General features: G+C 48.0%; 1 protein-coding gene across 1 annotated transcript; it reads right to left on the bottom strand.

Annotated features, from left to right (window-relative positions):
• Positions 1 to 27,210, bottom strand: LOC134353201 (zinc finger protein 850-like). The gene is made up of 5 exons (XM_063061219.1): positions 27,184 to 27,210; positions 23,801 to 25,866; positions 8,449 to 8,654; positions 7,652 to 7,789; positions 1 to 2,222 (listed from the first exon to the last, which is right to left on the bottom strand). Exons 2-5 carry the CDS (start codon positions 24,870 to 24,872, stop codon positions 993 to 995), a joined length of 2,646 nt encoding a protein of 881 aa, XP_062917289.1. The 5' UTR covers positions 24,873 to 25,866; positions 27,184 to 27,210; the 3' UTR covers positions 1 to 992.
• Between the last annotated feature and the right edge of the window lie 333 nt (positions 27,211 to 27,543).

The raw sequence follows: 27,543 nt of genomic DNA on the forward strand, positions 1-27,543 counted from the left end.
TACTCAATAACAGGACTTCTGGGATCTTCCACAAAACAAACACGTGTCTGCAACCAGAGCCTGGACAAATCCGGCCTGGTGCTGTGTGCAGCCAAAACACGGGATAGGGAAAGCGTGTTGTATTTGTGCAGTCGAAGTTTACCGAGTTCGTTTCCCTGTCCTTCAGTCTCCAAATGTTGCCACTCTGTCATTCATTGCCACACCCCTGTTCCTCATCATTTGCTCCGACCCCCACCACTGCCCACAGCCCCAAACCCTGACCCCTGCCGACCCATCCCTGGTTTCTCATCCTGCTCCACTGAACACCCAGCTAATGGTTCCCCACCCTCCTCTCTGAGTTCAGAGGACGGTGGTGTATTCTAACAGCCCTTCAGAAGCAGTGAGAATGACCCACGACATTGAAATGAGCCTGGAATACGGAGGTTAACAACCAGCAGCATTCTCCCGCAGTGCAGAGATTGAAGGGACAAAGAACACGGGAGACATAACTGCAGTGAGCTCATTCTTCTTCAGTCTGCAGAAAGTCATGCAGGGAATTCCTGGGAAACCTCTTCAGACACAATGCAGTGACCGTTTGGAACCCATGACCACAGGGAGAGTGAGAGGTGAACAGCAGGGATGGAGTTAAAGGACTGTCATGGAACAGAAACACTGTCAGACCAGCTGGGCTGAATTGACTCCCCACTGTACACTGTGTATTCTGTAGGTCCACTGAGCACCTGAGACAGGGTTTAAAATACAATTTAATTATTAGTCACAGATGCAGAATATGAAACTCCAGTCCCATTACAGGTGAACATCAGCAGCAATAATCGCACAGTTCGACACCCAACTGTCCCATTTCAACTTGCCTCTGGATTCAGCAACTGTGACGGTGAAATATCCAGCAGGCAGCTTATTGAAACTTTTCCCCCAGTGTGAACTCAGTCCTGTTCCTAGGATTGAATGGATGAGTGAATCCCTTCCCACACACCGGACGGGTGAATGTTCTCTCAACCCATGTGAATTCGCTGGTGTCTCATCAGGTTGGATGACAGAGTGAATCCCTTCCCACATTCAGGGCAGACATACGGCCTCTCCCCGGTGTGAACTCGCTGATGTACCTTCAGCTGAAACGACTGAGTGAATCCCTTCCCACACACCGAGCAGGTGAACGGTCTCTCCCCAGTGTGAACTCGCTGATGTGTTAACAGGTGAGATGACCGAGTGAATCCCTTCCCACATTCTAAGCAGGTGAATGGCCTCTCCCCGGTGTGAATTGACTGGTGAGCCAGCAGGTCAAAGGACCGAGTGAATCCCTTCCCACAGAATAAGCAGGTGAACGGCATCTCCCCAGTGTGAACTGACTGATGTGCTAGTAGATCAGACGATTGTGTAAATCCCTTCCCACAGTCTGAGCAGGTGAATGGCCTCTCCCCGGTGTGAACTGACTGGTGCTTCTGCAGACTGGATGACTGAGTGAATCCCTTCCCACATTCGGAGCAGGTGAACGGCCTCTCCCCAGTGTGAACCCGCCGATGTACCTTCAGTTGAGATGACAGAGTAAATCTCTTCCCACAGTCTGAGCAAGCGAACGGCCTCTCCCCAGTGTGAACGGACAGATGTGTCTGTAGTTGGGATGACTGAGTGAATCCCCTCCCACACATGGAACAGGTGAATGGCCTCTCTCCTGTGTGAACTCGCTGGTGTGTCTGTAGGCTAGATGACTGAGTGAATCCCTTCCCACATTCAGAGCAAGTGTACGGCCTCTCCCCGGTGTGAACTCGCTGATGTACCTTCAGCTGAAACGACTGAGTGAATCCCTTCCCACAATCAAAGCAGGTGAACGGCATCTCCCCGGTGTGAATTGACCGGTGTGCCAGTAGATCAGATGACTTTGTGAATCCCTTGCCGCAGTCTGAGCAGGTGAACGGCCTCTCCCCAGTGTGAACTGACAGGTGCTTCTGTAGGTTGGACGACTGAGAGAATCCCCTCCCACATTCAGAGCAAGTGTACGGCCTCTCCCCAGTGTGAACCCTCTGATGTACCTTCAGCTGAGATGACTGAGTGAATCCCCTCCCACAGTCTGAGCAGGCGAATGGCATCACCCCAGTGTGAACCGCCTGGTGTGCCAGTAGGTCAGATGACCGAGTGAAACCCTTCCCACAGTCTGAGCAGGTGAACGGCATCTTCCCAGTGTGAACCGACTGCTGTGTCTGTAGCTGGGATGACCGAGCGGAATTCTGTCAGCACACGGAACAGTTGCACAGTCTCCCCCCCTTGTAAATTCTCGGTGTGTCTGTGGGTGGGTTTAGTGAGTGAATCCCTTCCCACACTGAGAGCAGGGAAATGTTATCTTCGTGATTCAAGTCAGATGTCAGATGGTGAACTCCTCAGTTGAAGAACTGATCTCTGGTGAACAAATGCTGGTGTGCTCTCAGCACCCCAGTTCCAGTGGAGTTAAAACAGAAAACTTCACTTCATTTCAGATATGAAGCACATTTCCATTTGGGATGAGCTTCATCTTCATCTTCAAGGATTGACAACAGGAATATTGTTGTTGTGCTTGACATTCCCGTACAGAAGTGACTTGCCGTTTCTAACCTTTAAAAAGATTTAGAAAATACATCAATGGGTGAAAGACAGCATTTCAGATGAATTACTTTTAGTGTCTTTGGCAAGCTGACATCACACTGTTGCCGCAAAGTTTAACGCAAGTTGGAGGAACAGCTCACCTTCTCACTGGATCAGGCATTCTGACTGACCAGCAAATTCTCTGACAGCTTTGATCTGTATCAGAGCGGGCCGTTTCTACCCGTCACCAATCTGTGACTTGGCTCGGTTTCCCTCTCCCCATTGCTATTATTTCAATTTCTGGGCATGTCTCACAGCGCAACAAAGACCACATGACACTACATCACAAACACGAGGAAATCTGCAGATGCTGGAATTTCAAGCAACAAACACACGCAGACTTTGAGATCGTTTCGCTGAACACCTTTGCTCTCTGCCAGAGAAAGCAGGATCTTCCAGTGGCCACACATTTTAATTCCACATCCCATTCCCATTCTGACATGTCTATCCACGGCCTCCTCTACTGTAAAGATGAAGCCACACTCAGGTTGGAGGAACAACACCTTATATTCCGTCTGGGTAGCCTCCAACCTGATGGCATGAACATTGACTTCTCTAACTTCCGCTAATGCCCCACCTCCCCCTCGTACCCCATCCGTTATTTATTTATATACACACATTCTTTCTCTCTCTCCTTTTTCTCCCTCTGTCCCTCTCACTATACCCCTTGCCCATCCTCTGGGTTTCCCCCCTCCCGCTTTCTTTCTCCCTAGGCCTCCTGTCCCATGATCCTCTCATATCCCTTTTGCCAATCAACTGTCCAGCTCTTGGCTCCATCCCTCCCCCTCCTGTCTTCTCCTATCATTTCGGATCTCCCCCTCCCCCTCCCACTTTCAAATCTCTTACTAGCTTTTCCTTCAGTTAGTCCTGACGAAGGGTCTCGGCCTGAAACGTAGACTGTACCTCTTCCTAGAGATGCTGCCTGGCCTGCTGCGTTCACCAGCAACTTTGATGTGTGTTGCTTGATACTACATCAGTTCAGAAACGTTATTAGCTTGTGGTTACTGTCTGCATGATGTTATTTTCCCCTTGAACATTGGGTGTTCAACGGTCTTCTTTATATATATAGGGTTTGTTTTTGGGTTTCTTTGTTCTGCGGCTGCCTGTTAGGAGACGAATCTCGAGATTGTATAACGTATACAAACTTTGATAATAAATGTACTTTGTACTTTGAACTTGATCTTGGAGGCTTTCTAATTACTCTGACTGCCCCCCCCCAGATGATTGATGGGTTGAACTCATCGAAGGCAGTACCAATGAATATGAAGGGGAGGGCATTAGTCTTTCTCATTGGACATTGTTAATATGCGGCACTTTGTGATATGACCATAACACTTAGGAGCAGAATTAGGCCATCTGGCCCATCGAGTCTGCTCCGCCATTCAATCATGGCTGACGCTTTTTTCTATCTCCTCCTCAATCCCAGTTCCCGGCCTTCTCCCTGCAACCTGTGATGCCATGTCCAATCAAGAAACTATCAATCTCTGCCTTAAATACACCCAACGACCTGGCCTCCACAGCTGCACGTGGCAACAAATTCACCACCCTTTGGCTAAAGAAATTTCTCCGCATCTCTGTTTTGAAAGGGCGCCCCTCTATCCTGAGGCTGTGCCCTCTTGTCCTAGACTCCCCCACCATGGGAAACATCCTTTCCACATCTACTCTGTCTAGGCCTTTCAACATTCGAAAGGTTTCAATGACATCCCTCTCTCATCCTTCTGAATTCCAGTGAGTACAAACCCAGAGCCACCAAACATTCCTCGTATGATAACCCTTTCATTCCTGGAATCATCTTTGTAAACCTTCTCAGGATCCTCTCCAATGCCAGCGCATCTTTTCTAAGATGAGGGGCTCAAAACTGTTCACAATACTCAAGGTGAGGCCTCACCAGTGTCTTATAAAGCCTCAGCATCACGTCCCTGCTCTTGTATTCTAGACCAGCGGTCCCCAACCACCGGGCCGCAAAGCATGCGCTACCGGGCCGCGAGGAAACAGTATGATTTGGCGATATGAGTCAGCTGCACCTTTCCTCATTCCCTGTCACGGCCACTGTTGAGCCATTACGCATGCGAAGTCATTATCCGCGCGTCATCCATGTCAGCGCGGGAAGGAGACCAACTTCTCGAGCTTGCAAATGACGGCGGGCTGAAAAGTATGTTTGACATAACATCTCTGCTGGCATTCCGGATCAAAGTCAAGGCTGAATATCCTGAGATAGACACGAAAGCACTGAAAACATTGCTTCCATTTCCAACATATCTCTGCAATGAATTCAACGAAAACTAAATTGCAGAATAGACTGGACATAAGGAACCCCCTTCGAGTATCGCTGTCTCCCATCACCCTTCGATGGGACCGTCTTGTTGCGGGGAAACAAGCCCAGAGCTCCCACTGATTCAGCGATATTGGTGTGTTACAATGAGTTTATATGTTCATACGGGGAAAATATGTGCTGTGTGTTTAATATCCAAATGTTACTTAAAATGTTATGATGCTATTGACTTACTTATATAACCATATAACAATTACAGCACGGGAACAGGCCATCTCGGCCCTTCTAGTCCGTGCCGAACGCTACTCTCACCTAGTCCCACCGACCTCCACTCAGCCCATAACCCTCCATTCCTTTCCTGCCCATATACCTATCCAATTTTTCCTTAAATGATAATATTGAACCTGCCTCTACCACTTCTACTGGAAGTTCGTTCAACACTTACTTCAAGCTCCCCGTCCTCCCCTGATAATTGACTTCTCACTATATTCATGCGAGGAAAATATGCGCTGTGTGTTTAATAATAAATTCGTTAGATAAACCCTTTTAGAAAGGAAATTGAGTGTATTAGCCACTTATCACCTATATTCCGGTCGTGATTAACACCCCTTCGGAACAGAATCGCCAGAAACGATTTGTAGAAAAAAATCGGCACGTACACGCATGCGCACTAGTGCCCGCGCAAGGCTTCATGGTCATTGTAGTCTTTCTTTGGGTACACCCAACATATTTGACTGCTGCTCTTGTCCGTTGGCAACCCTACCACCCCCACCCCCGCCCGCCGCCCGGTCCGCAAGAATGTTGTCAATAATAAACTGGTCCGCAGTGCGAAAAAGGTTGGGGACCCCTGCTCTAGACCTCTCGAAATGAATGCTAACATAGCATTTGCCTTCCTCACCACCAACTCTACCTATGAAAGCTTCAAGTCACCTGTTACCCAGGACAAAGGAGATGGATATCATTATGTTCCCAGAGCCAAGGGGACAGAATATGTGCTCACGCATAGAAAGGTTCACAACAAGTGGAGGCCATTCTAAAGAATTAAAGCTGAAACAAGGATTTTGTTTTTTTCCCCCCAGAACACAAACTGACATTTTAATTCGCCGGAAGGTATTCTCATCATACAGGACTGACTCGGAATTATATTTTTGTTCCCAGTTCTCGGATTTAGATAGCAGTGTCTGAGAGAATGCTCCCGCCCCCAGTCCCTCCGCCCTGTGGTCTGGTGAGGAAAGAACACAAAATAATCTGCAGATGCTGGGATCAAAGCAACAGTCACAACACGCTGGAGGAACTCAGCAGGTCGGGCAGCATCAGTCAGAAACGATGAGTCGACGTTTTGGGCCGGAACCCTTCGTCAGGACTGAAGAATGAAAGATGGGGAAGGATTTGAAGAATGCTTGTAGCTTCAGTTGAAAAACCAGTAATTTGAAAGACAAAGGGGTGGGGGAGGGGAAGCAGGGACATCATAGGCAGGAAAACAATGGGTAGTAGAAGAAGGAGGCGGAATCATGAGGGAGGTGATAGGCAGCTGGGGGAGGGTGCAGAGTGAAATAGGGATAGAGGAAAGGAGGGGGAGGGAATTACCGGAAGTTGGAGAATTCTATGTTCATACCAAGGGGCTGGAGACTACCTAGACGGTATATGAGGTGTTGCTCCTCCAACCTGAGTTTAGCCTCATCATGGCAGTAGAGGAGGCCATGTATGGACATATCTGAATGGGAATGGGAAACAGAATTGAAGTGGGTGGCTACTGGGAGATCCTGTCTGTTGTGGCGGACGGAGCAGAGGTGCTTGACGAAGCGGTCCCCCAATCTGCGTCGGGTTTCACCGATGTAGAGGAGGCTGCACCGGGAGCACCGGATGCAATAGATGACCCCAACAGACTCACAAGTGAAGTGTTGCCTCTCTTGCCGCCATTCAGGGCCCCAAACAGTCCTTCCAGGTGAGGCAACACTTCACTTGTGAGTCTGTTGGGGTCATCTATTGCATCCGGTGCTCCCAGTGCGGCCTCCTCTACATCGGTGAAACCGGACGCAGATTGGGGGACCGCTTCGTCGAGCACCTCTGCTCCGTCCGCCACAACAGACAGAATCTCCCGGTACCCACCCACTTCAACTCTGCTTCCCATTCCCATTCAGATATGTCCATACATGGCCTCCTCTACTGCCATGATGAGGCTAAACTCAGGTTGGAGGAGGAACACCTCATATACCATCTAGGTAGTCTCCAGCCCCTTGGTATGAACATAGAATTCTCCAACTTCCGGTAATTCCCTCCCCCTCCCTTCCCCTATCCCTATTTCACTCTAACCCCTCCCCCAGCTGCCTCATGGTTCCGCCTCCTTCCTCTACTACTCAGGACTATGACGTCAATGCTTCCCCTCCCCCACCCCTTTGTCTTTCAAATTACTGGTTTTTCAACTGAAGCTACCAGCATTCTTCAAATCCTTCCCCATCTTTCATTCTTCAGTCTTGACGAAGGGTTCCGGCCTGAAACGTCGACTCATCGTTTCTGACTGATGCTGCCCGACCTGCTGAGTTCACCCAGCGAACTGAAAGTGTAGCTTTGATCACAGCATCTGCAGATTATTTTGTGTTGAGGAAAGAGTCGCCCATGGCTGCGTTTCTATCCTGAACCAGGCACCCGTCTACCCGTGCGCGCCGCTGAAATAAGCGCAAGCCCCCTGGGGTGATCAGCAGAAAGCTCCCCCCCCCCGGGTCGTGGGGCTAACAGGGAGGGGAAGGGCCGGGCGGCCGCTCCTACCTGTCGGCGTCCCGCCGAACCTCCGGACCGGAGCCCTTTGTCCTCGGCGCGCATGCGCGTTTGGCGGGCACCGGGAGCCGCAATCCCCGGCGCACGCGCAGTGGGTCGCCGATGGCCAACTCTGCATCTGCGGGTTTTCTGCGGAGAATTCTGCAGTTACCTTAACGCAGCAAGCACCCGCAGACAAGATACTCCATATCCACAGGCAAAAGTCTAACCCTCTCACGAAAGAAGACTTTAAACACACACACACACACAAATGCAAACAACAGGAATTCTGCAGATGCTGGAAATTCAAACAACACACATCAAAATAATCCGCAGATCATGGGAATGTAGAGTAACACACGCAAACTGCTGGAGGAACTCAGTAGGTCGGGCAGCTTCCCTGCAGAGGGAATAGACAGCCGAGGCTTTGGGCCGAACCCCATTCACCAGACACTAGCACAGTTAGAGGGTCTCGGCTCAAAACGTCAACTGCTTATTCCTCTCCAACGGTGCTGCCCGACCTGCTGAGTTCCCCCCAGCCTTTTGCAGAAATGAAGCAATTTCTCTTTTATACACAGTAGTCGATCAGTTCCCAAATGTTGCTGCCACAGTCCTCCTGGTCTGATCCTCGCCACCCACACCCCCCCCCCCACCACACACACAAAACTTTCTGAAGGCCAAAAGCGCTCCCCCACCCCCAGTCCTGCCGAAGGGTCTCGGCCCGAAACGTCGACTGTACTTCTGAGATCCCCCAGCATTTTGTGTGTGTTCTTCGGCTTCTGACCCTGCTCCAGAATACATTTACCCACCTTTCCGATCTCATGCGTTAGAGAGGGTGGCGTGTTGCCAAAATAAAACCGTCTGTGTGAGGCACAGCCGTTTGAAATCAGTGGAAGAGACGCAAATGACCGAGCAGGGAGGGGGTTTAACCACCCCTGCCATTCCTCCTTGGTCCAGAGCCCCAAGGAACGAGGAGTAGTTGGGACAAAACCCCGGGGAAGTCGCCGTCTGCAATCTGCAGGAAGACACAGAGGTAATTCAAGGTAAACTCTTCACCTCAGAGTGGCGACCGGTTGGAACGAGAGTAAGGGTGGATTTGAAGGGACTGGTGTGGAACAGGAACAAGAACAGCTGGGCTGAATGGCCTCAGTACTGTACACCGGCGGTGCGGCAGAGACATCGAGTGACTGAGTCACAGGATTTGAAATAGAACTGACTTTTCTTTTATTTGTCCTACATTCACAATATTAAACGCCAGTCTCACTTAAGGCTGGCATCAGCAGAACAAACCCCTCCAATGCTCCGTGACCAGGGTTCAGACCTGGGTGGGACCAGCAGCTTCAGTAACTCAGAAACTGAATTGAGTTTGATATCACCAGCATTTGTTGTGAAATTTGCTGTTATAAAGCCATCAGACCATGAGATATAGGAGCAGAATTAGGCCATTTGGCCCATCGAGTCTGCTCCGCCATTTCATCAAGGCTGATCCAATTTTCCCTCTCAGCCCCAATCTCCTGCCTTCTCCCCGTATCTCTTCATGCCCTGACCAATCAAGAATATATCAACCTCTGCCTTAAATACACATAAAGACTTAACACAGCTGCCAGTTGCCACAAATTCCACAGATTCACCACCCTTTGGCTAAAGAATCTCCTCATTATCTCCATTCTAAAAAGGACATCCCCCTATTCTGAGGCCTGTGTCCTCTGGTCTTTGACTCACCCACCATAGGAAACATCCTCTCCACCACAGCCACTCTATCGAGGCCTTTCACCATTCGATAGGTTTCAATGAGATCACCCCTCATTCTTCTGAATTCTAGTGCACACAGGCCCAGAGCCATCAAACGCTCTTCATATGACACGCCATTCAATCCTGCAATCATTTTCGTGAACCTCCTTTGAACCCTCTCCAATGTCAGTACCTCCTTTCTAGGATAAGGGCCCAAAACTGCTCATGAAACTCCAAGTGAGGCCTCACCAGTGCTTTATCAAGTCTCAGCATTACAGCCTTGCTTTTATAGCCTAGTCCATTGAAATGAAGACTAACATCGCATTTGACTTCCTCACCACAGACTCAACCTGCAAATTAACCTTCAGGGAATCCTGCACAAGGACTCCCAAGTTCTTTTGCATCTCTTTTTTTTTGTATTTTCTCTCCATTCAGAAAATAGTCTACCCTTTATGTGGCAGCAGTACATTGCAATACATAATAATAAAAAGTGTGAATTAATATATAAACTGGTTAAATTAAATGAGTAGTGCAAAAAGACATAGCCGGGTCATGTTCATAGGTTCAATGTCCAGTCAGAAATCACATGGCCGTAGGGAAAAGGCTGTTCCTGAATCGTTGAGTGTGTGTCTTCAGGCTCCTGTACCTCCTCCCTGAGGGTAGTAATGAGAAGAGGGCACGTCCTGGGTGACTGGGGTACTTAATGATGGACGCTGCCTTTTTGAGGCATCACTCCTTGAAGATGTCCCGGATGCTACGGAGGCTGGTGCTCCAATGGAACTGACTGAGTTTACGACTCTCTGCAGCTTCCTTCGATCCTGTGCAGTGCCTCCCACCTCAACACCAGCTATGATGCAGCCAGTTAGAATGCCTTCCACGGTACACCTGTGGAAATATAGCCATTGTCATGCCTTCTTGGTAACTGCATTGATATACGTTGGGCCCAGGATAGGTCCCCAGAGATGCTGCCCCCCAGGAACTTGAAATTGCTCACCCTTTCCACTTCCGATCCCTTGATGAAGACTGCCGTGTGCTCCCTTATCTCACCCTTTCTGAAGGCCCACAATCAATTCTTTGGTCTTACTGACACTGGGTACAAGGTTGTTGTCAACCAGTTGATCTATCTCACTCCTGTACGCCTTCTCGTCACCATCTGAAATTCTGCCAACAATTGTTGCGTCATCACCAAGTTCATAGGTGGCATTTGGGCTGAGCCTAGCCACACAGTCATGGGTGCAGGGAGAGTGGAGCAGAGGGCTGATCACACATCCTGAGGTATCTGCCTTCAACCACCGTATGGGAACTTGCAACTGGATTCAACCACCGTGACGGTTAACGATTTAAGTTGCAGCTCTTCAGATGGGATAATTTTAATTGCTAAGGTGAGCTCTGCCATCACACTGTTACCGTGAGTTGGAGGAACAACTCTCCATCTCCTAACTGGGCAGGGTTAAGGTATCCTGTCTGACCGTCAGATTCTCTGACTATCTTCAAGTCGTGTATCAGAATGCGCCATTTCTGCCCGTCATCAATCTGTGACTCTCTCCGTCAGTTCTTCTCTCTCCATGAGTATCACTTCAAGTTCTGGGCATGTCCCACAGACCTACAAAGAGCACATGGTATTACATGGCTTCTCCTAGAGACTTTCTAATTATTTTATTTTATTTAAAGAATAAGCTCTTCTGGCCCGACGACCCCAATTTAACCCTAACCTAATCACGGGACGATTTACAATCATCAGTCTGGGACTTGGCTCAGTTTGTCTCTCTCCATTAGTATAATTTCAAGTTCTGGGTGTGAAATTACATGGCTGTTTCTGGAGATTTTCTAGTTACTTTGATTCTGTTCCCCCCCCCCCCACACCCCCAAGTAATTGACAGTGTTGAACTTCTTAATTGCAATGCCAATGAATACGAAGAGGAGTTGATCAGACTGCCTTGTTGGAGATACTTAATGTGCGGCACTTTGCAATGGGAGAGCTACGAGTCACTGTTACACATGACAAAGTATTTGATATCGTTACCCAGAGAGAATAGAAACAAACGTGTTCTCACTGGAAGAAAAATTCACAACCAGAGGAGGTTAAACCAAGGTGAATTTCTAAAAAAAAACAAAAGCTGATGTAATGTTTTAATATTTTTTATATGCAGCACAAATTGACATTTTAATTGACTATAGGATAGAACCAGAACCTTCATTTAGATTGCAATTTGATCAGATGTTGGATTTCCATTTAGCTTCTGATCCTCAGGATTCTTCTGGGAGTCAGGAATGATGAGTCGTCTTAACTCGAGGATTTCAATTCGTTTTAATGTATTTTAACAAACATACAAATACTAAGCCCACCCAAATGAAGAGCTGAGAAATGATGCTAACTCATAAATGAAAGGCAAAGACAAAATAATAAAAATGACATCTCTGAAAAATCCATCACTTTTATAGATAAGAAAAATTCCTTACATAGAGATAAACTAGTTAATATGATACATGATTAAAACAGATACATTAAGTGGGTAATGTGCTAATATTTAGCCAATGAAATAGGAGAAACTGTTAGTTTAGCTGCCGTACCGATTTCTGCCAGTAAGTGGGGATGAACCACCACATACTGTGAAAAATACACGAGCTTGTAAGAAAGTACAAATCTTATAGAAAGTATTATTTTAAAAAGTGGTTTCCAACACTAAGCACAATATGTACCGAGATTTGGATATCAGTTGGTTTGGGACAATGGGCCTGACCTCAGTAGTCACCTTGTGTTTCTATAAAACCACTGATCTACTTGTCTAAAAGGGACCTGGAAGTTCTTCTTCTAAGACTGAATCGGGATTATAGTGCTGTTCCGAGTTCCTAAACCTTGGATTTAGATAGCTGGCGTTGTTTGGGAGATCCATTCACTCCTATTCTCTCCCTCCGCACTTCCAAACACAGCCTGCAGATGTGTAGGGGAAATCATTGGAAGAGTGAGACATGGCTGCCTCTTTTAGCAGAAGATTCCACGAGCCAGAAGCTCATTTATTTGCCCCTGACCAGTAATGGTGCCAGCAATTTCACTCATCAGCAAAAATCTCCCCAGGGCACAGGTGTGGATCCTGGATAGAGGGGGAGGGGAAGGGCCATGGTGCAAGTTCAAGTTTAATTGTCATTCAACCGTGCATGAATATCCATGAATTCAGCGAAATGAAACAGCGTTACTCTGGGGCCGAGGTGCAAAATATAGTACCATTATTGTGACTGAGATTGAAGTCACCGGGAGACGATGGTGATATAGAAGTCTTTATTCAGCGCATGAGCAGGCATCTTACTGGAGAGACACTCTTGGAAAAGGCTCCCTGATCCAATATTACATGAGATTTTTATAAGCTGAAGATCAAAAGTAATGGCAGGACGATTCTATAGTTACAATGTATCCACAATGTTTTGAATTACACATAACTTTCAAACATCTAAATCTTCACACCGACACTACAGACACCCAAAATGAATGGTAATCGCTACTCTCTCTGAGCTGCATTCATGCATGTGCAGGCATCTCAAGTCAATGGGGTGTTTCCTGGTTTGCAATTGACCCCAGTCTACAGCTCCAAGAACACTATTGTTCTGAGCTGCAATTTAAACTCAACCTACAATCCATATTCAGATCTGAAGACTGGTTGCTGTTGAAATTAATATTTGCTGTATTCTATCCAGAATATGCCCTAATACCACCATATACAGCACAAGAAACATATACACTATAAGATAGCAAGCACGTATGAGACAGCAATAAAATACAGTCGCACATATACAGTCCAAGACCCTGAATCCATGAATGTTGCAGCAGTCTGCAGTAGAACACAATACAGCTTGTCTTCTGCTGAGTGAACACTGGGGGGCAGAACTGAGTCCAGCTTGGATGCCGTGCCACACCGCCTCCCACCAGCGCGGCTGTTAACAGGCGATACTGCGGCTTGAGGCCAGTCCTCGCCGTGGCTGAGATTGCCCAGCCCCCGCACTGTCCACCAATAAAACAGTGAATCGGACTTGTAGAATTCCGTATTACCAACTTCCAACAGGGTCTTGGAATCACAAAAAAAAAAATGGCTAAGACAATTACTCGCTGTTAGTCTGCACACCTCCTTTATACAACTCTCTGGCGCAGGTAGCAGCACGATCCACGCCAAATCCTGCTTCTTCAGTTTCCCCACCAAAGAGCAACAGGCTGATGAGGTAGACCTGGAGTACTTGAAGTTCTTAATGTCCACTAGGGTCTTGCAATCGTAAAAAAAGACATTAGCACCTTTGGCCCCGTAGAAGCCCCTGCATCTGAACCACACTACCATCTTACCGTTAACCAGAGCTCTCAGCAATTGTCCCTCAGTCAGGGTGTGGGTTTGGGTGCTGATGAAGCCTGCTGCCCACTGCCGATCCTCCTGAATCTACTGAGCGAGTCCACGATTTTCAGGCACTATAACCTTCATGGATCGCCAAAGGCGAACTCAATGTTCGCAGATTTCTGGATAAGTACGGTGCCATTGAAGATGTCTGCAAGCAAGACCTCCCATCTGCCACCTGTCTCAAATATACTCAATGTTTTCCTGTGGAGAACTCAGCAGGGAATTTAAATCAGGTACTCCCACAAACACTATACTCGGTATCAGCAGCTGTGGTGTGTGATAAAGGTCGAAGTCCAACACAGTTACAAATGCAGATATTTAAAAATAACAAGAGATCTGCTGATGCTGGAAATATGAAGCAAGACACTCAAAATGCTGGAGGTACTCAGCAGGCTAGTCTACCAGAGTTCAAACAATTCAAAATAAATTTGTTATCAAAGTACATATATGTCATCATATATAACCCTGAGATTCATTTTCTTGTGGGCATACTCAATAAATCTATAGACCAATAACCATAAAAGAATCAATGAACGACCGATCCAACTTGGGTGATCAACCAGTCTGCAAGACACAAACTGCAAATACAAAAAGAAAGAAATAATAATAAATAAGCAATAAATATCAAGAACATGAGATCTTGAAAGTGAGTCCATAGGTTGTGGGAACATTTCAATGATGGGGGCAAGTGACGTTGAGTGAAATTCTCCTGATGGTTGAGGGGTAGTAACTGCTCCTGAACCTGGTGGTGCGAGTCCTGAGGCTCCTGTACCTTCTACCTGATGGCAGCAGTTAGAAGAGAGCATGTACTTGGTGGTGGGGTCCCTGACGATGGATGGTGCTTTCCTGTGACAACACTCCAAGTAAGTGTGCTCACTGGTGGGAGAGGGCTTTATCCATTACTTTTTGAAGGATTTTACAGTCAAGGGCATTGGTGTTTCCACACCAATTGGTGTTTCCTGCAATGCAGGAAACTGCATACTCTCCACTACGCATCTATAGCAATTTGTCAAAGTTTCAGATGTAACGCCGAATTTTCTCAAACTTCTAAGGAAGTTGAGGTGCTGTTGTACTTCCTTTGTACTTGCACTTACGTGCTGTCCCAGGACAGGTCCGTTGAAATCATACCATTGAGGAACTTAAATTTTCTGACCCTCTCTACCTCTGAACCTCCAATGGGGACTGCCTCGTTGACCTCTGGTTTCCCTCTACCCAAGTCAATAATCAACTCGGTCTTACTGACATTGAGTAAGAGCAAAAATTCAAAGGTTCATTTATTATCGAAGTGTACAACTCTGAAATTCTTCTTCTCCAGATAGCCACAAAATCAAGAAAGAAGAGAATGGCAGAGCCATCATTGACCCCCAAATCCCTTTCCCCTGCACACAAAAAAGTGAGGAAGATCAGGCAAAAAACACAAAGAGTACAAAAAAAACACAAGACTGAGAAAAAGTCTACAGTCCAAGTCGATATTCAAAACATAGAAAACCTGGGCAACATTCTCCCTCTCTGTAGCAGAGCGATTTCACCAGCGACTAAAAGGGCAGGCAGCCAGCGTTTCAATCTCCCTCCTCACTTAAAGAGTGAGAGGTTGTTGTAATGACGCCACTCAGCCAGATCGTCAATCTCCCTCCTGTATGCTGGTTCTCACTACTGATTCGACCTATGACAGTGGTGTCATCAGCAGACTTGGATATGGCATTGGAGCCATGCTTAGCCACACAGTCACAGTGTAAAGCGAGTAGAGCGGGAGGATAAGCTCACAGCCTTGTGGTGCACCCGTCCTGATGGAGATTGTGGAGGAGATGTTGTCGCCAGCTGGAAATGACTGGGGTCTGCAAGTGAGGAAATTGAGGATCCGATAGCACAAGGGGGTATTGAAGGCCAAAGTTTTGGAGCTTATTGATTTGCTTTGGAGGGTTAATTGTATTGCAAGCTGAGCTGTCCTCAATAAAGAGCTTTTTTATGCTGATAATCGTACCATACTGGGGAAATGCTATCAGCCAAAACCCTTCCACCTCCATGATAGCCCTCTTACTATGTTGACCACTGTAAACGGGGTGCTCATCTAGGGTACTGAGGTGGCATTTGTAGGGCACCACGTACCCTGGACACCCCACGGAAAGCCAGGGGTAGACCCAAGAGCCACATATCCAGTAGATACCAGTGACCACACTGCAGTCCCAGAACACAGCTCCTGCTCACGCTCGCTGTGTGTCCCACAGATTGGTTGGACCTGTGCCTCTCATACCAATTGCACCAACGTTCCTTAGCCTTCTCCGTCGACTGAGGAATCACAGTCAGAGGCAGGATCTTTGTACTCAACCAATTATATGCAGGGACACAGCAGCCCTTAAAGTACTGACTCCACCGGACGTCACTAAGGCTACGATTCTTTCAAGCTGCTACCACACTATAAGGCGAGGCTGGTTGGAATAGACTACTACCACCCTCCCGGCTTCCCCCAAAACCTGAGAAGCTGGACAAATTCCCCCAACAGCCTTTCTTTGTCATCGAAGGGAGTTCGTGTTAACGGCAGCCCGTCTGCTGCTTTGTCAGGAGTCCTCATACAAATCCAGCAATCTGACATGTCGACATATTCATAGACCATCCATGGGAAAATGTTATAGGACCTCCCCTCCCACCACAGGTTAGCTCATCGCCGTTGTCACCAGCGACCACCATTCTGCCATTTTGCAATGTAGGGAGCCGCAAACTCACTCCCGCCTGGTTAGTCACTGGATATTCAGACAAGTCATTCCCAATTCCCCCGGTCATGTCACCCGCCGTGTATTCCCCGGTCTGCGCGCCACAATCTCCCACCACCCTCGTGGATCCTGGGGTTGCTGCCCCCAAACCTTCCCTGCTTCCTCCTCTGACTTTGGAGGGTCCGACGTCGCCAGATGCAGGGACATCGGAGACCCACCCAGACCTGCCAGCCAGGAGTTCAGGTAACTTACTGCTTGCTGCAGCACACCCAGTCAAGCCTGAAGGGTATGGGTAGGAGTCAGTAGCTTTATTTGCTGTTTCAATAGCCCAGTCATGTGTTCAACCAGCCCCACCGCCCGCAGGTAATCTGGGATGTGAAACCCCCACGAAATACCGGATTCTGCTGCCCATTCTGGACCCTGGTTCCCACAAAACCTTCTGCGGGAGCCCACACATGGATGACAAACACTGTAAACACTTAACTGTGTTCTCTTGGTCAGTGTGATCTCACGGCACCACCACCAGGACTCCTGAGTATGTGTCGACCACGGTGATGGCGGACTGCTTCTAACTTTGTCGCGACAGAGCCTTAATGTCATCGATCTGTCAGATCTGACCGGCTCCTTCCAGGGAACAAGATCGCCATGGCCTGGTGGTGTGGGCGCACCGGAGAAGTGGGCATTCTGGGGTAGGCAGGACAAGAAAATGGGCAGAAGCCCGAGGGGTAGTGTTAACTTCCAATGAGGCCAAAACGGTGACTGTCAACGGCCCAACCTGCCAATGTGGTCAGATCTGTTACTGCACACCAATGCTTCCTCTCCCTGCCCCCTTTGTCTTTAATAATCGTCACCACTCCCTGCCCGCAGCGCCAAACACTGTACAGAAACAGATACATTTGCAGTTGGTAAATGAAACAGCAGACACTGCTTGTGGGTAAGTGCAACAACTGTTTATTCAAGGCAAACAATGAAATGCCTTACTGGCATGCAAGTCACCCAAACTATAGAAACTACGACACTCAACACACAATACACTCATTATATCTGTCCAAGATACACGAGATTAAGCGAGCAATAAACAACTATTTAACTAAGTGTGCTCCTGAAATGTGAGCCCTTCCCCTTATTAACTGCAACACATCAGTGCCTGCAGCTGCTCACACAGAGAGAGAGACTCGCACACTTGCATTCACTTCTGTACACCTGAAGACTGGAAGCCAGTCGCAGGTATCGCAGCACGCGGTCTGGGACGAGAAACTGGCGCTGCGGGACACGGGAGTGAACCAATGGGATGACGGCTACATACCTCGAGTGGGCCCATCATTAACCAGTGTGGTGGACGCGACTTTTGGAACAATTTTCGATCAGCGGATAAGTTAAATTTCTGTAATATAATTCAGTCCTCAAAAGACGCAACTTCGGGCTAATATGACCGTTAGACTAACTTAACCTTCCATATATGACAAAATGTCCAGTCCCTATAAACCATTGATGCTGCTGTCACACGCATCTCCTCCATTTCCCAAACATTCATGCCACCCCCATCTTCCCGCTGCCTGAACAGTGATAGAGTTCCTCTTGCCCTTTCCTACCCATGAGCCTCCACGTCGAGCATATCGTTATCCTCAATGTCCGTCATCTCCACAGGGATCCCACAACCAGACATATCTTTACCACCCACCGGCTCTGCTCTTCCACAGGGATCATTCCCTCCGTGTTTCCCTTCTCCATTCATCCCTCCCAGCACTTATCCCTGCCAGTGGCCAATTCACCTCCTCCCTCACCTCCACTCAGGGTCACGCACAGTCCCTCCAGGCGAGCCAATGCTTCACCTGCAAAGGTTGATTACTGTACCTGCTGCTTCCGATGTGGCCTCATCTACATTTGTGAGACCCCTCATAAACTGGGGGACTATTTCGTCGAGCACTTCTGCTCCATCTGCCAAAAGCGGAACTTCCTAGTGGCAAAACATTTTAATTCCCATTCCCATTTCGACACGTCGGTCCATAGCCTCATCTTATGCCACTATTTTTCCCTCTCTACCTGTTCTTCCATTCCCACTCTGGCCTCATAACTCTTCATCAGTTGCCTATGACCTCCCTCAGGTCCCCCACGTCTCTGATCGTGCCCATAGCATTTTGCAGAGGGAGGGAGCGCAGCCAGATGCTTTAGTACATATTGGTACCAATGACATAGGAAGGAAAAGCAATGAGGTCCTGAAGAGGGAATTCAGAGAGTGAGAGCTGAGAAACACGACTCCAGGGTAGCAAGTTCTGGATTACTACCTGTGCCACGTGCTAGTAGGGTAGAAACACGATGATCTGGCAGATTAATATGTGACTGAGAAGCTGGGGCAAGGGGCAGGGCTTCAGGTTCTTGGATCATTAGAATCTCTTCTGGGGGAGGTATGACTTGTACAAAAGTGTTGGGTTGCACCTGGACCCGAGGGGGACCAATATTCTCATGGGTAGGTTATTAGAGCTGTTGGGGAGGGTTTAAACTAACTTGGCAGGAGGCTGGGAACCCAAGTGAAGGGCCTCAGGATAGGACGGATGGTAAAAAAGCAAAGGTAGCGTGCAGTCAGACTGTCAGGAAGGGCAGGCAGATGATAGGGCAAAATTGCAGCCAGCAGGGTGAGTATCGGTGCATGAGGGATGCAGAATCAAAAAGGATAGCAAATACAGTACAGGTTTCCCCCGCCATCCGAAAGTACAGCGTTCCTATGAAACCTTTCGTAAGCCGAAATGGCGTAAAGCGAAGAAGCAATTACCATTAATTTATATGGGAAAAATTTTTGAGCGTTCCCAGACCCAAAAAATAACCTACCAAATCAAACCAAATAACACATAAAACCTAAAATAACACTAACACATAGTGAAAGCAGGAATGATATGATAAATACACAGCCTATATAAAGTAGAAATAATGTATGTACAGTGTAGTTTCACTTACCAGAATCGGGAAGACAGCAAGCACACACGCATTTTTCTATCATACAGTTCTTTGTAAGCACTCAAAACATCTTGCAAACCTGCCCTCAGCCTACGTGCCCTTTCAAAATTAAAGTCATACTTTTCTGCAATCATTGCAGCACCGTCAATCGTTGTGAAAATCTCACGCAAGTGCTTCACGTTCAGTTCCTGGACGACTTCACTTTCGGGCCGTTCGCTACTGCGTTCACTGCTTTGCGACAGTTTCCTCCAAATGCCATTTCTCATCCAGACTGTTAGGCTACCGAGAGCATCTCCAAGGTTGGCGATTGCTAATCTTATATTGTAGTCTTTCCAGCTCTCTCGCAAAGATGCTTCAAAGTTGTCCTCTCTGTCAATGGCACTTACAATAAAACGCATCACATTTTGCATATAGTTTCATTTACCACGATCGAAACGCTTAATTATGTCCAGTTTTACGCTAAGCGTAACACCCTTAGGCTTTTCTGATACCTTAGGACACACCTTGCTAACGGATACACAAAGCAAATCGAGATAAAGCACAGATGCTCACAGACACAGTTCAAAGCTATGGCGGCTTGACGCTGAGACGCTGAGTGTCGTTCTCCGGGAAGGAGCTCGGCGGCGCCACTCTCGCTGCTCGGGGTGCGCGCTGCCTCTATAACGGCTCGCTGCAAAACAAACGCTGAACGCTATTTTCGCTTTTCGCCTTTTTTCGTAAAAGCGAAAATCCTCTTCGGATTTCTTTCGGTTAGCGAAAACAGGTACTAATGTAGGTCTTTCGTAAAAGCGAAGTGGCGTAAAGCGAACTTTCGGAAAGTGGGGGATACCTGTACTCAGTATTTTATCGCAATGCATGGAATATAAGAAATAAGATGGCTGATCTTGTTGTACTATTACAGATTGGCCGGTATGATGATGTGGCCATCACTGAATCGTGGCTGAAGGATGATTGTAGTTGGGAGCCCAATGTCCAAGGTTACATGTTGTTTTGGTGGGATAGGAAGGTAGGCAGAGGGGGTGACACGGCTCTACTGGTAAAGAACAGCATCAAATCAGTGGAAAGATGTGACATAGGACCAGAAGACGTTGAATCCTTGTGGGTTGAGTTAAAAGGACCCTGATGACAGTTATATACAGGTCTCCCAACAGTAGCTGGGATGTCGACCTCAGATTACAATGGGAAATAGAAAAGGTATGTCAAGAGGGCAATGTTATGATAGTCATTGGAGATTTTAACATGCAGGTCAATTGGGAAAATCAGGTTAACATCAAGAGAGCGAATCTGTTGAATGCCTATGAGATGGCTTTTTAGAGCAGTTTTTTCATTAAGCCTACTAGGACTGGGTGTTATGTAACGAACCGGAGGTGATTTGGGAGCTTAAGGAAAAGGAACCCTTAGGAGGCAGTGATCACAATATTACTGAGTTCAACTTGAAATTTGATAGGGAGAAAGTAAAGTCTGACATAGCAGTATTTCAGTGGAGGAAAGGAAATATCAGCAGTATGAGAGAGGAGTTGGCCAAAGTAAATTGCAAGGAGATGCTGGCAGGGACGGCAGCAGAGCAGCAATGGCGTTTCTGGGAAAAATGAGGAAGATACAGGAAAGATTTAGAAACATAGAAAACCTACAGCACAATACAGGCCCTTTGGTCCACAAAGTTGTACTGAACATGTCCCTACCTTAGAAATTACTAGGCTTACCTATAGCCCTCTATTTTCCTAATCTCCTTGTACCTATCCAAAAGTCTCTTAAAAGACCCTATCATATCCGCCTCCACCACCGTTGCCAGCAGCCCATTCCACGCACTCACCACTCTGCGTAAAAATCTTACCCCTGACATCTCCTCTGTACCTCCTCCCCAGCACCTTAAACCTGTGTCCTCTTATGCCAACCATTTCAGCCCTGGGAAAAAGCCTCTGGCTATCCACACGATCACCGCCTCTCATCATCTTATACACCTCTATCAGGTCACCTCTCATCCTCTGTCGCTCCAAGGAGAAAAGGCCGAGTTCACTCAACCTGCTTCATAAGGCTCCCCAATCCAGGCAACATCCTTGTAAATCTCCTCTGCACCCTTTCTATGGTTTCCACATCCTTTCTGTAGTGGGGCGACCAGAACTGAGCACAGTACTCCAAGTGGGGTCTGACCAGTGTCCTGTATAGCTGCAACATTACCTCTCAGCTCCTAAATTCAATTCCATGATTAATGAAGGCCAATACACCGTACGCCTTCTTAACCACAGCGTCAACCTGCGCAGCTGCTTTGAGTGTCCTATGGACTCGGACCCCAAGATCCCTCTGATCCTCCACACTGCCAAGAGTCTTACCATTAATACTATATTCTGCCATCATATTTGACCTACCAAAATGAACCACCTCACATTTACCTGGGTCGAACTCCATCTGCCACTTCTCAGCCCAGTTTTGCATCCTATCATGTCCCGCTGTAATCTCTGACAGCCCTCCACACTATCCACAACACCCCCAACCTTTGTCATCAGCAAACTTACTAACCCATCCCTCCACTTCCTCATCCAGTTCATTTATAAAAATCATGAAGAGTAAGGATCCCAGAACAGATCCCTGAGGCACACCACTGGTGACCGACCTCCATGCAGAATATGACCTGTCTACAACCACTCTTTGCCTTCTGTGGGCAAGCCAGTTCTGGATCCACAATGCAATGTCCACTTGGATCACATGCCTCCTTAATTTCTCAATAAGCCTTGCATGGGGTACCTTTATCAAATGCCTTGCTGAAATCCATATACGTTACATCTACTGCTCTTCCTTCTTCAAGATGTTTAGTCAGATCCTCAAAAAATTCAATCAGGCTCGTAAGGCACGACCTGCCCTTGACAAAGCCACACTGACTATTCTTAATCATATTATGCCTCTCCAAATGTTCATAAATCCTGCCTCTCAGGATCTTCTCCATCAACTTACCAATCACTGAAGTAAGACTCACTGGTCTATAATTTCCTGGGCTATCTCTACTCCCTTTCTTGAATAAAGGAACAACATCCGCAACCCTCTAACCATTCAGAACCTCTCCCGTCCCCAGTGATGATTCAAAGATCATCGCCAGAGGCTCAGCAATGTCCTCCCTCGCCTCCCACAGTAGCCTGGGGTACATCTCATCCAGTCCTGGGGACTTATCCAACTTGATGCTTTCCAAATGCTCCAGCACATCCTCTTTCTTAATATCTACATGCTCAAAGCTTTTCAGTCTGCTGTCAGTCATCACTACAATCACCAAGGTCCTTTTCCATAGTGAATACTGAAGCAAAGTATTCATTAAGTACCTCTGTTATTTCCTCCAGTTCCATACACACATTTTCCCACGGTCACACTTGATAGGTCCTATTCTTTCACATCTTATCCTCTTGCTTTTCACATACTTGTAGAATGCCTTGGGGTTTTCCTTAATCCTGCCCGCCAAGGCCTTCTCATGGCCCCCCAAGGCTTTCTCATGGCCCTCTTAGCACTGTGAACAGTTTTGGGCTCATTATCTTAGAGAGGAGAGGATTCACAGACGGTTCACAAGGATGATTCTGGAAATGAAAGGGTTATTATACAAGGAACGTTTGATGGCTCTGTGTCTGTACTCGCTGGAATTTAGAAGGATGAGGGGGGATCTCATTGAAACCTTTCTAGTGTTGAAAGGCCTAGACAGAGTAGATGTGGAAAGGATGTTTCTCATGGTGGGGGAGTCTAGGACAAGAGGGCACAGCCTCAGGATCGAGGGGTGTTCATTTAAAACAGAGATGGGGAGAAATTTCTTTAGCCAGAGGGTGGTGAATTTGTGGAATTTCTCACCACAGGCAGCTGTGGAGGCCAGGCTGTTGGGTGTATTTAAGGCAGAGATTGATAGGTTCTTGATTGGACACAGCATCAGAGGTTACAGGGAGAAGGCCGGGAAGTGGGGCTGAGGAGGGGAAGAAAGATCAGCCATGATTGAATAGCAGAGCAGACTCGATGGGCCAAATGGCCTAATTCTGCTCCTATGTCTTACAGTCCCCCACCCTTCCCTTTCCCCCATGGTCCACTCTCCCCTCCCATCAGATTGCTTCCTCTCCAGCCCTTTTCCTTTCCTACCCACATGGCTTCACCTAGCACCTCCTTTCCCTCCCCCCACCTTTTATTTTTCCCCCTTCCTTTCCAGTCCTGAAGAAGGGTCTTGGCCTGAAATGTCGACTGTTTATTCATTTCCCAAAGATGCTGCCTGACCTGCTGAGTTCCTCCAGCATCTTGTGTGTGTTGCTCTGGATTTCCAGCATCTGCAGAATTTCGTGTGTTTATTATTCTGTGTAAATTGCTTTTCACAGTCTGAGAAGGTGAAAATGCTCTGCTCCAAGGGAACCCACTAGTGTATCAGTAGGTGGGATGACCAAGTAAACCTCCTTGCTCACAAAGGACAGGCGGCTTCTCACTGTGAACTCGTTGGTGCTTCACCAGGTGGGTTAACTGAGTGAATCCCTTCCCACATTTAGTGCAGGTGAACGGCCTCTCCCCGGTGTGAACCCGCTGGTGCTTCAGCAGTTCGGACGACTGAGCGAATCCCTTCCCGCAGACGGTGCAGATAAACGGTCTCTCCCCTCTGTGAACTCGCAGGTGCGTCTGCAGGTGAGATGACTGAGCAAACGCCTTCCCGCAGACCGTGCAGCTGAACGGCCTCTCACCTGAGTGAATTCGCTCGTGCCTCATCACGTGGGACGAGTACGTGAATCCCTTCCCGCACACAGAGCAGGTGAACGGCCTTTCGCCCGTGTGAACGCGCTGGTGGGCCTGCAGGTGAAACAATTCATTATATCCCTTCCCACAATCTGAGCAGGTGAACGGCTTCTTCCCAGTGTGAACCGTCTGGTGTGCCTGCAGGTGTGATAACCGAGTGAATGCCTTCCCACAGTCAGGGCAGGTGAATGGTCTCTCCCCGGTGTGCACGCGCTGGTGTTTTATCAGGTAGGACGACTGAGTGAATCCCTTCCCACAGTCTGGGCAGGTGAACGGTCTCTCCCCAGTGTGAACTCGCTGGTGACTCAACAGGTAGCATGAATGAGTGAATCCCTTCCCACACTCAGAACAGGTGAATGGCCTCTCCCCGGTGTGAACTTGCTGGTGGATCAGCAGGTCAGAAGATTGAGTGTACCCCTTCCCACAGTCGGAGCAGATAAACGGTCTCTCCCCAGTGTGAACTCGCTGGTGCCTCTGCAGGTGACACGACTGAATAAATCCCTTCCCGCAGTCCGAGCAAATGAACGGCTTCTCCCCGGAGTGAACTCGCTGGTGTCTGATCAGGTGGGAGGAGTGAGTGAACCCCTTCCCACACTCAGAGCAGGTGAACGGCCTCTCTCCTGTGTGAACTCCCTGGTGCGCCTGCAGGTGAGACGGCTCAGTAAACCCCTTCTCACCGTCCGAGCTGGTGACCGGACTCTCCTCGGAGTGCATTTCCTGGTGACTCATCGTGGGTGATGAAGCAGTGAATCCTTTCCCACACACGCAACAGCTGAACAGTCTCCCTCCCTCTCGCGCGGGCTCGCGGAAGCGTCAGTAGGTGGATTGATTGAGTTGATCTCTTCCCGCACACAGACAATGGTGTGGTGTATCTTCAGTCTGGATGACAGAGCGAATCGCTTCCCACAGTCAGAATGGGTGAATCTTGTCAATCTGGTGTGAACTTACTGACGTGTCTTCAGGCTGGATGGATGAGGACGTCCCCTTTCTCACACGGAGCAGGTGAACTGGCTCTCCCTGGAGTGAATTTTCTGACGTATCATCAGCCTAGACAACTGAATGAGTCGAAACAGGTGAACTCGCTGATGTATCTTCAGACTAGATGACTGCGTACTTTCCCTCCCATACACAAACTAGGTGAATAGCCCCTCCTCAGTGTGAACTCCCTCGTGTTCCTGCAAGCCTGCTGAGTGACAGGATCCCTTCCCACACAAGGAGCACGTCTGTGATAACTCTGTACTATAAATTCTCCGGCAATTTGTCAAGTCAGATATCGAACGTAGTGACTCCCTTGCACAATCAGTGCAGTTGAAGAACTGATCTCCAGTGAATCAATGCTGGTGTGTTCTCAGCACCCCGGTTCCAGTGGATTTCACCAAGTTACAACAGAAAACTTCATTTCAGTCACAAAGCCGGAATGAGGTATACATTCTTCTCCCAGATCGACAGCTGATGAATTGGTGTTACACAGGAAATAACTGGTCACTCCTTCAATAACGTGAAGACAATTTACAAAGTGTATCTCCAGGCTGGATCATCCAAACCTTCACCCCTACAACGAACACGTGTTTGGTTCCTCTTGGAGTGACTGGTGTGCGGTCATCTCAGGCATCCTCCGCGTTCAAAGACTCTTGACTTTTCGAGTCCTGGCGAATCAATCGATACAGTGGAACTGGCGTGCCAGTCTGATACTTGCGCAATCAAATCCCTTGCCTTTTCTACCCTGTAAAAAGATTTACAAAAGACATCACTTTGTGAAGGATAGCATTTCAGACGATATCATTTCAGCCCCTATGATGAGACTGACATCACACTGTTACAGAACAGCCCAAGTTGGGCAAACAGCTCCTCATTTTTAACCGGGCACAGTTTCAGTATCTGGACTCGGTGTCAAATTCTGTCACTGTCCTCCTGTCGTGTATCAGAATGGGCCATTTCTGCCCGTCATCAATCTGTGGCTTGGCTCAGTTTGTCTCTCTCCATTACTGCAACTTCACAGTCTGCACATATCCCACGACAATACAAAGAATACATTAGACTACATGGCTGAATCTGGAGACTGTCTAATTACTCGGACCAAAAATCCCTTCCCCCACCCCCCTCCCATCAGGTGATTGACAGCAGCAAACACACTGATGGCAATGGCAATGAATATGAAGGGGAGGTGATTAAATTTTCTCCTTGGAGGCTGATAAAGTATTGTCCTTTTGCAATGTGAATGCTACGGGTCACTTGTTACCAAAGACAAAGATATCTGATATTATGTTACTAGAGAGAATGGGACAAGACATGTTCATACAAGTAGAAAGGCCCACAACCAAATGAGGTGGACAAAAGGTTAATTTCTAAAAAACAGAAGCAGATGCAAAGATTTTGTTTTTTCCCTCTCTGTGCAACAATATTTGACATTTAAATTGATTAGAGAATAGATCCAGAACCTTTCTTTGTACCTCAGTCTCAAATAAAGCGCATTATCCACAAAGATCTAGACATCAGCTGGTTGTAAACACCGGACCTGATCGCAATACTCGTCTTGGTTACAATTGGCATAAAATCGCTAATCCGTTTGTCTGCAAGATCCCTAGGAGTTCTTGATCCGGGATTAAATCGGAACTCTTATCTTTGTTCCCAGTTCCAAATCCACAGTTCAGCAGTGTCTAAGAGATCGATCTGGCGCACTCCCTCCCCCTGTGCTTCCAAACACCACCCTCAGGCAAACAGGGAAAGCGCTGCAAGTGTCACCCATGGCTGCCTCTCTACCCAGAAATCCCCAAAAGCCAGAAACCCATCTGTCCAGCCCGGACCGAGCGATACGCATGCGCCGGAGAACTGGCGCATGCGTAGTTGCGCCCATCAGCCGAAATTTCCCCAGGGCCCGGGTGTGGATCGTAAGGGAGAGTAAGAGGAGAGGAGAAGGACCGTGACGATCGCACTGTTTAGGGCCTCAGTGTGTCCGCAAGTCGCGGCAATTGTCTGTCAGTCGGGGTACGGGCCCCGGTTCTGGTGAAATGATCTCCCCCACCCTGAGCCCCGCTCCTACCTGCTACCGCTGCGCCGGAGCCTTTTGTCAACTGAGCGCATGCGCAACTTTCTGACACACGCCGCCTTCCTCGGCGCATGCGCACCCGACACCGGTTGGCCAAAGGGGCGCGTGCGTTTCTGGGTAATGGAGGTTCTGGGTGTCTGGTCCCGGCTCGCCGCTGCCACGCCTCAAATCCGCCAATGTTCACCCGCGGGGACCTCAGCGCCTAATGTCGTAACATAGCAAGATCTAAAAACACCACACTCAATATCAACATCCATCCTATGTGTCAATGTCCAACAGATAGAAACACACACACGTCTGCAGATGCTGCAAATCCAGAGCAGCAGACACAAAAATTACCGGAGGAAGCCAGCA

This window comes from Mobula hypostoma, chromosome 10, assembly GCF_963921235.1.
Source record: "Mobula hypostoma chromosome 10, sMobHyp1.1, whole genome shotgun sequence".
NCBI classification, from domain to species: domain Eukaryota; kingdom Metazoa; phylum Chordata; class Chondrichthyes; order Myliobatiformes; family Myliobatidae; genus Mobula; species Mobula hypostoma.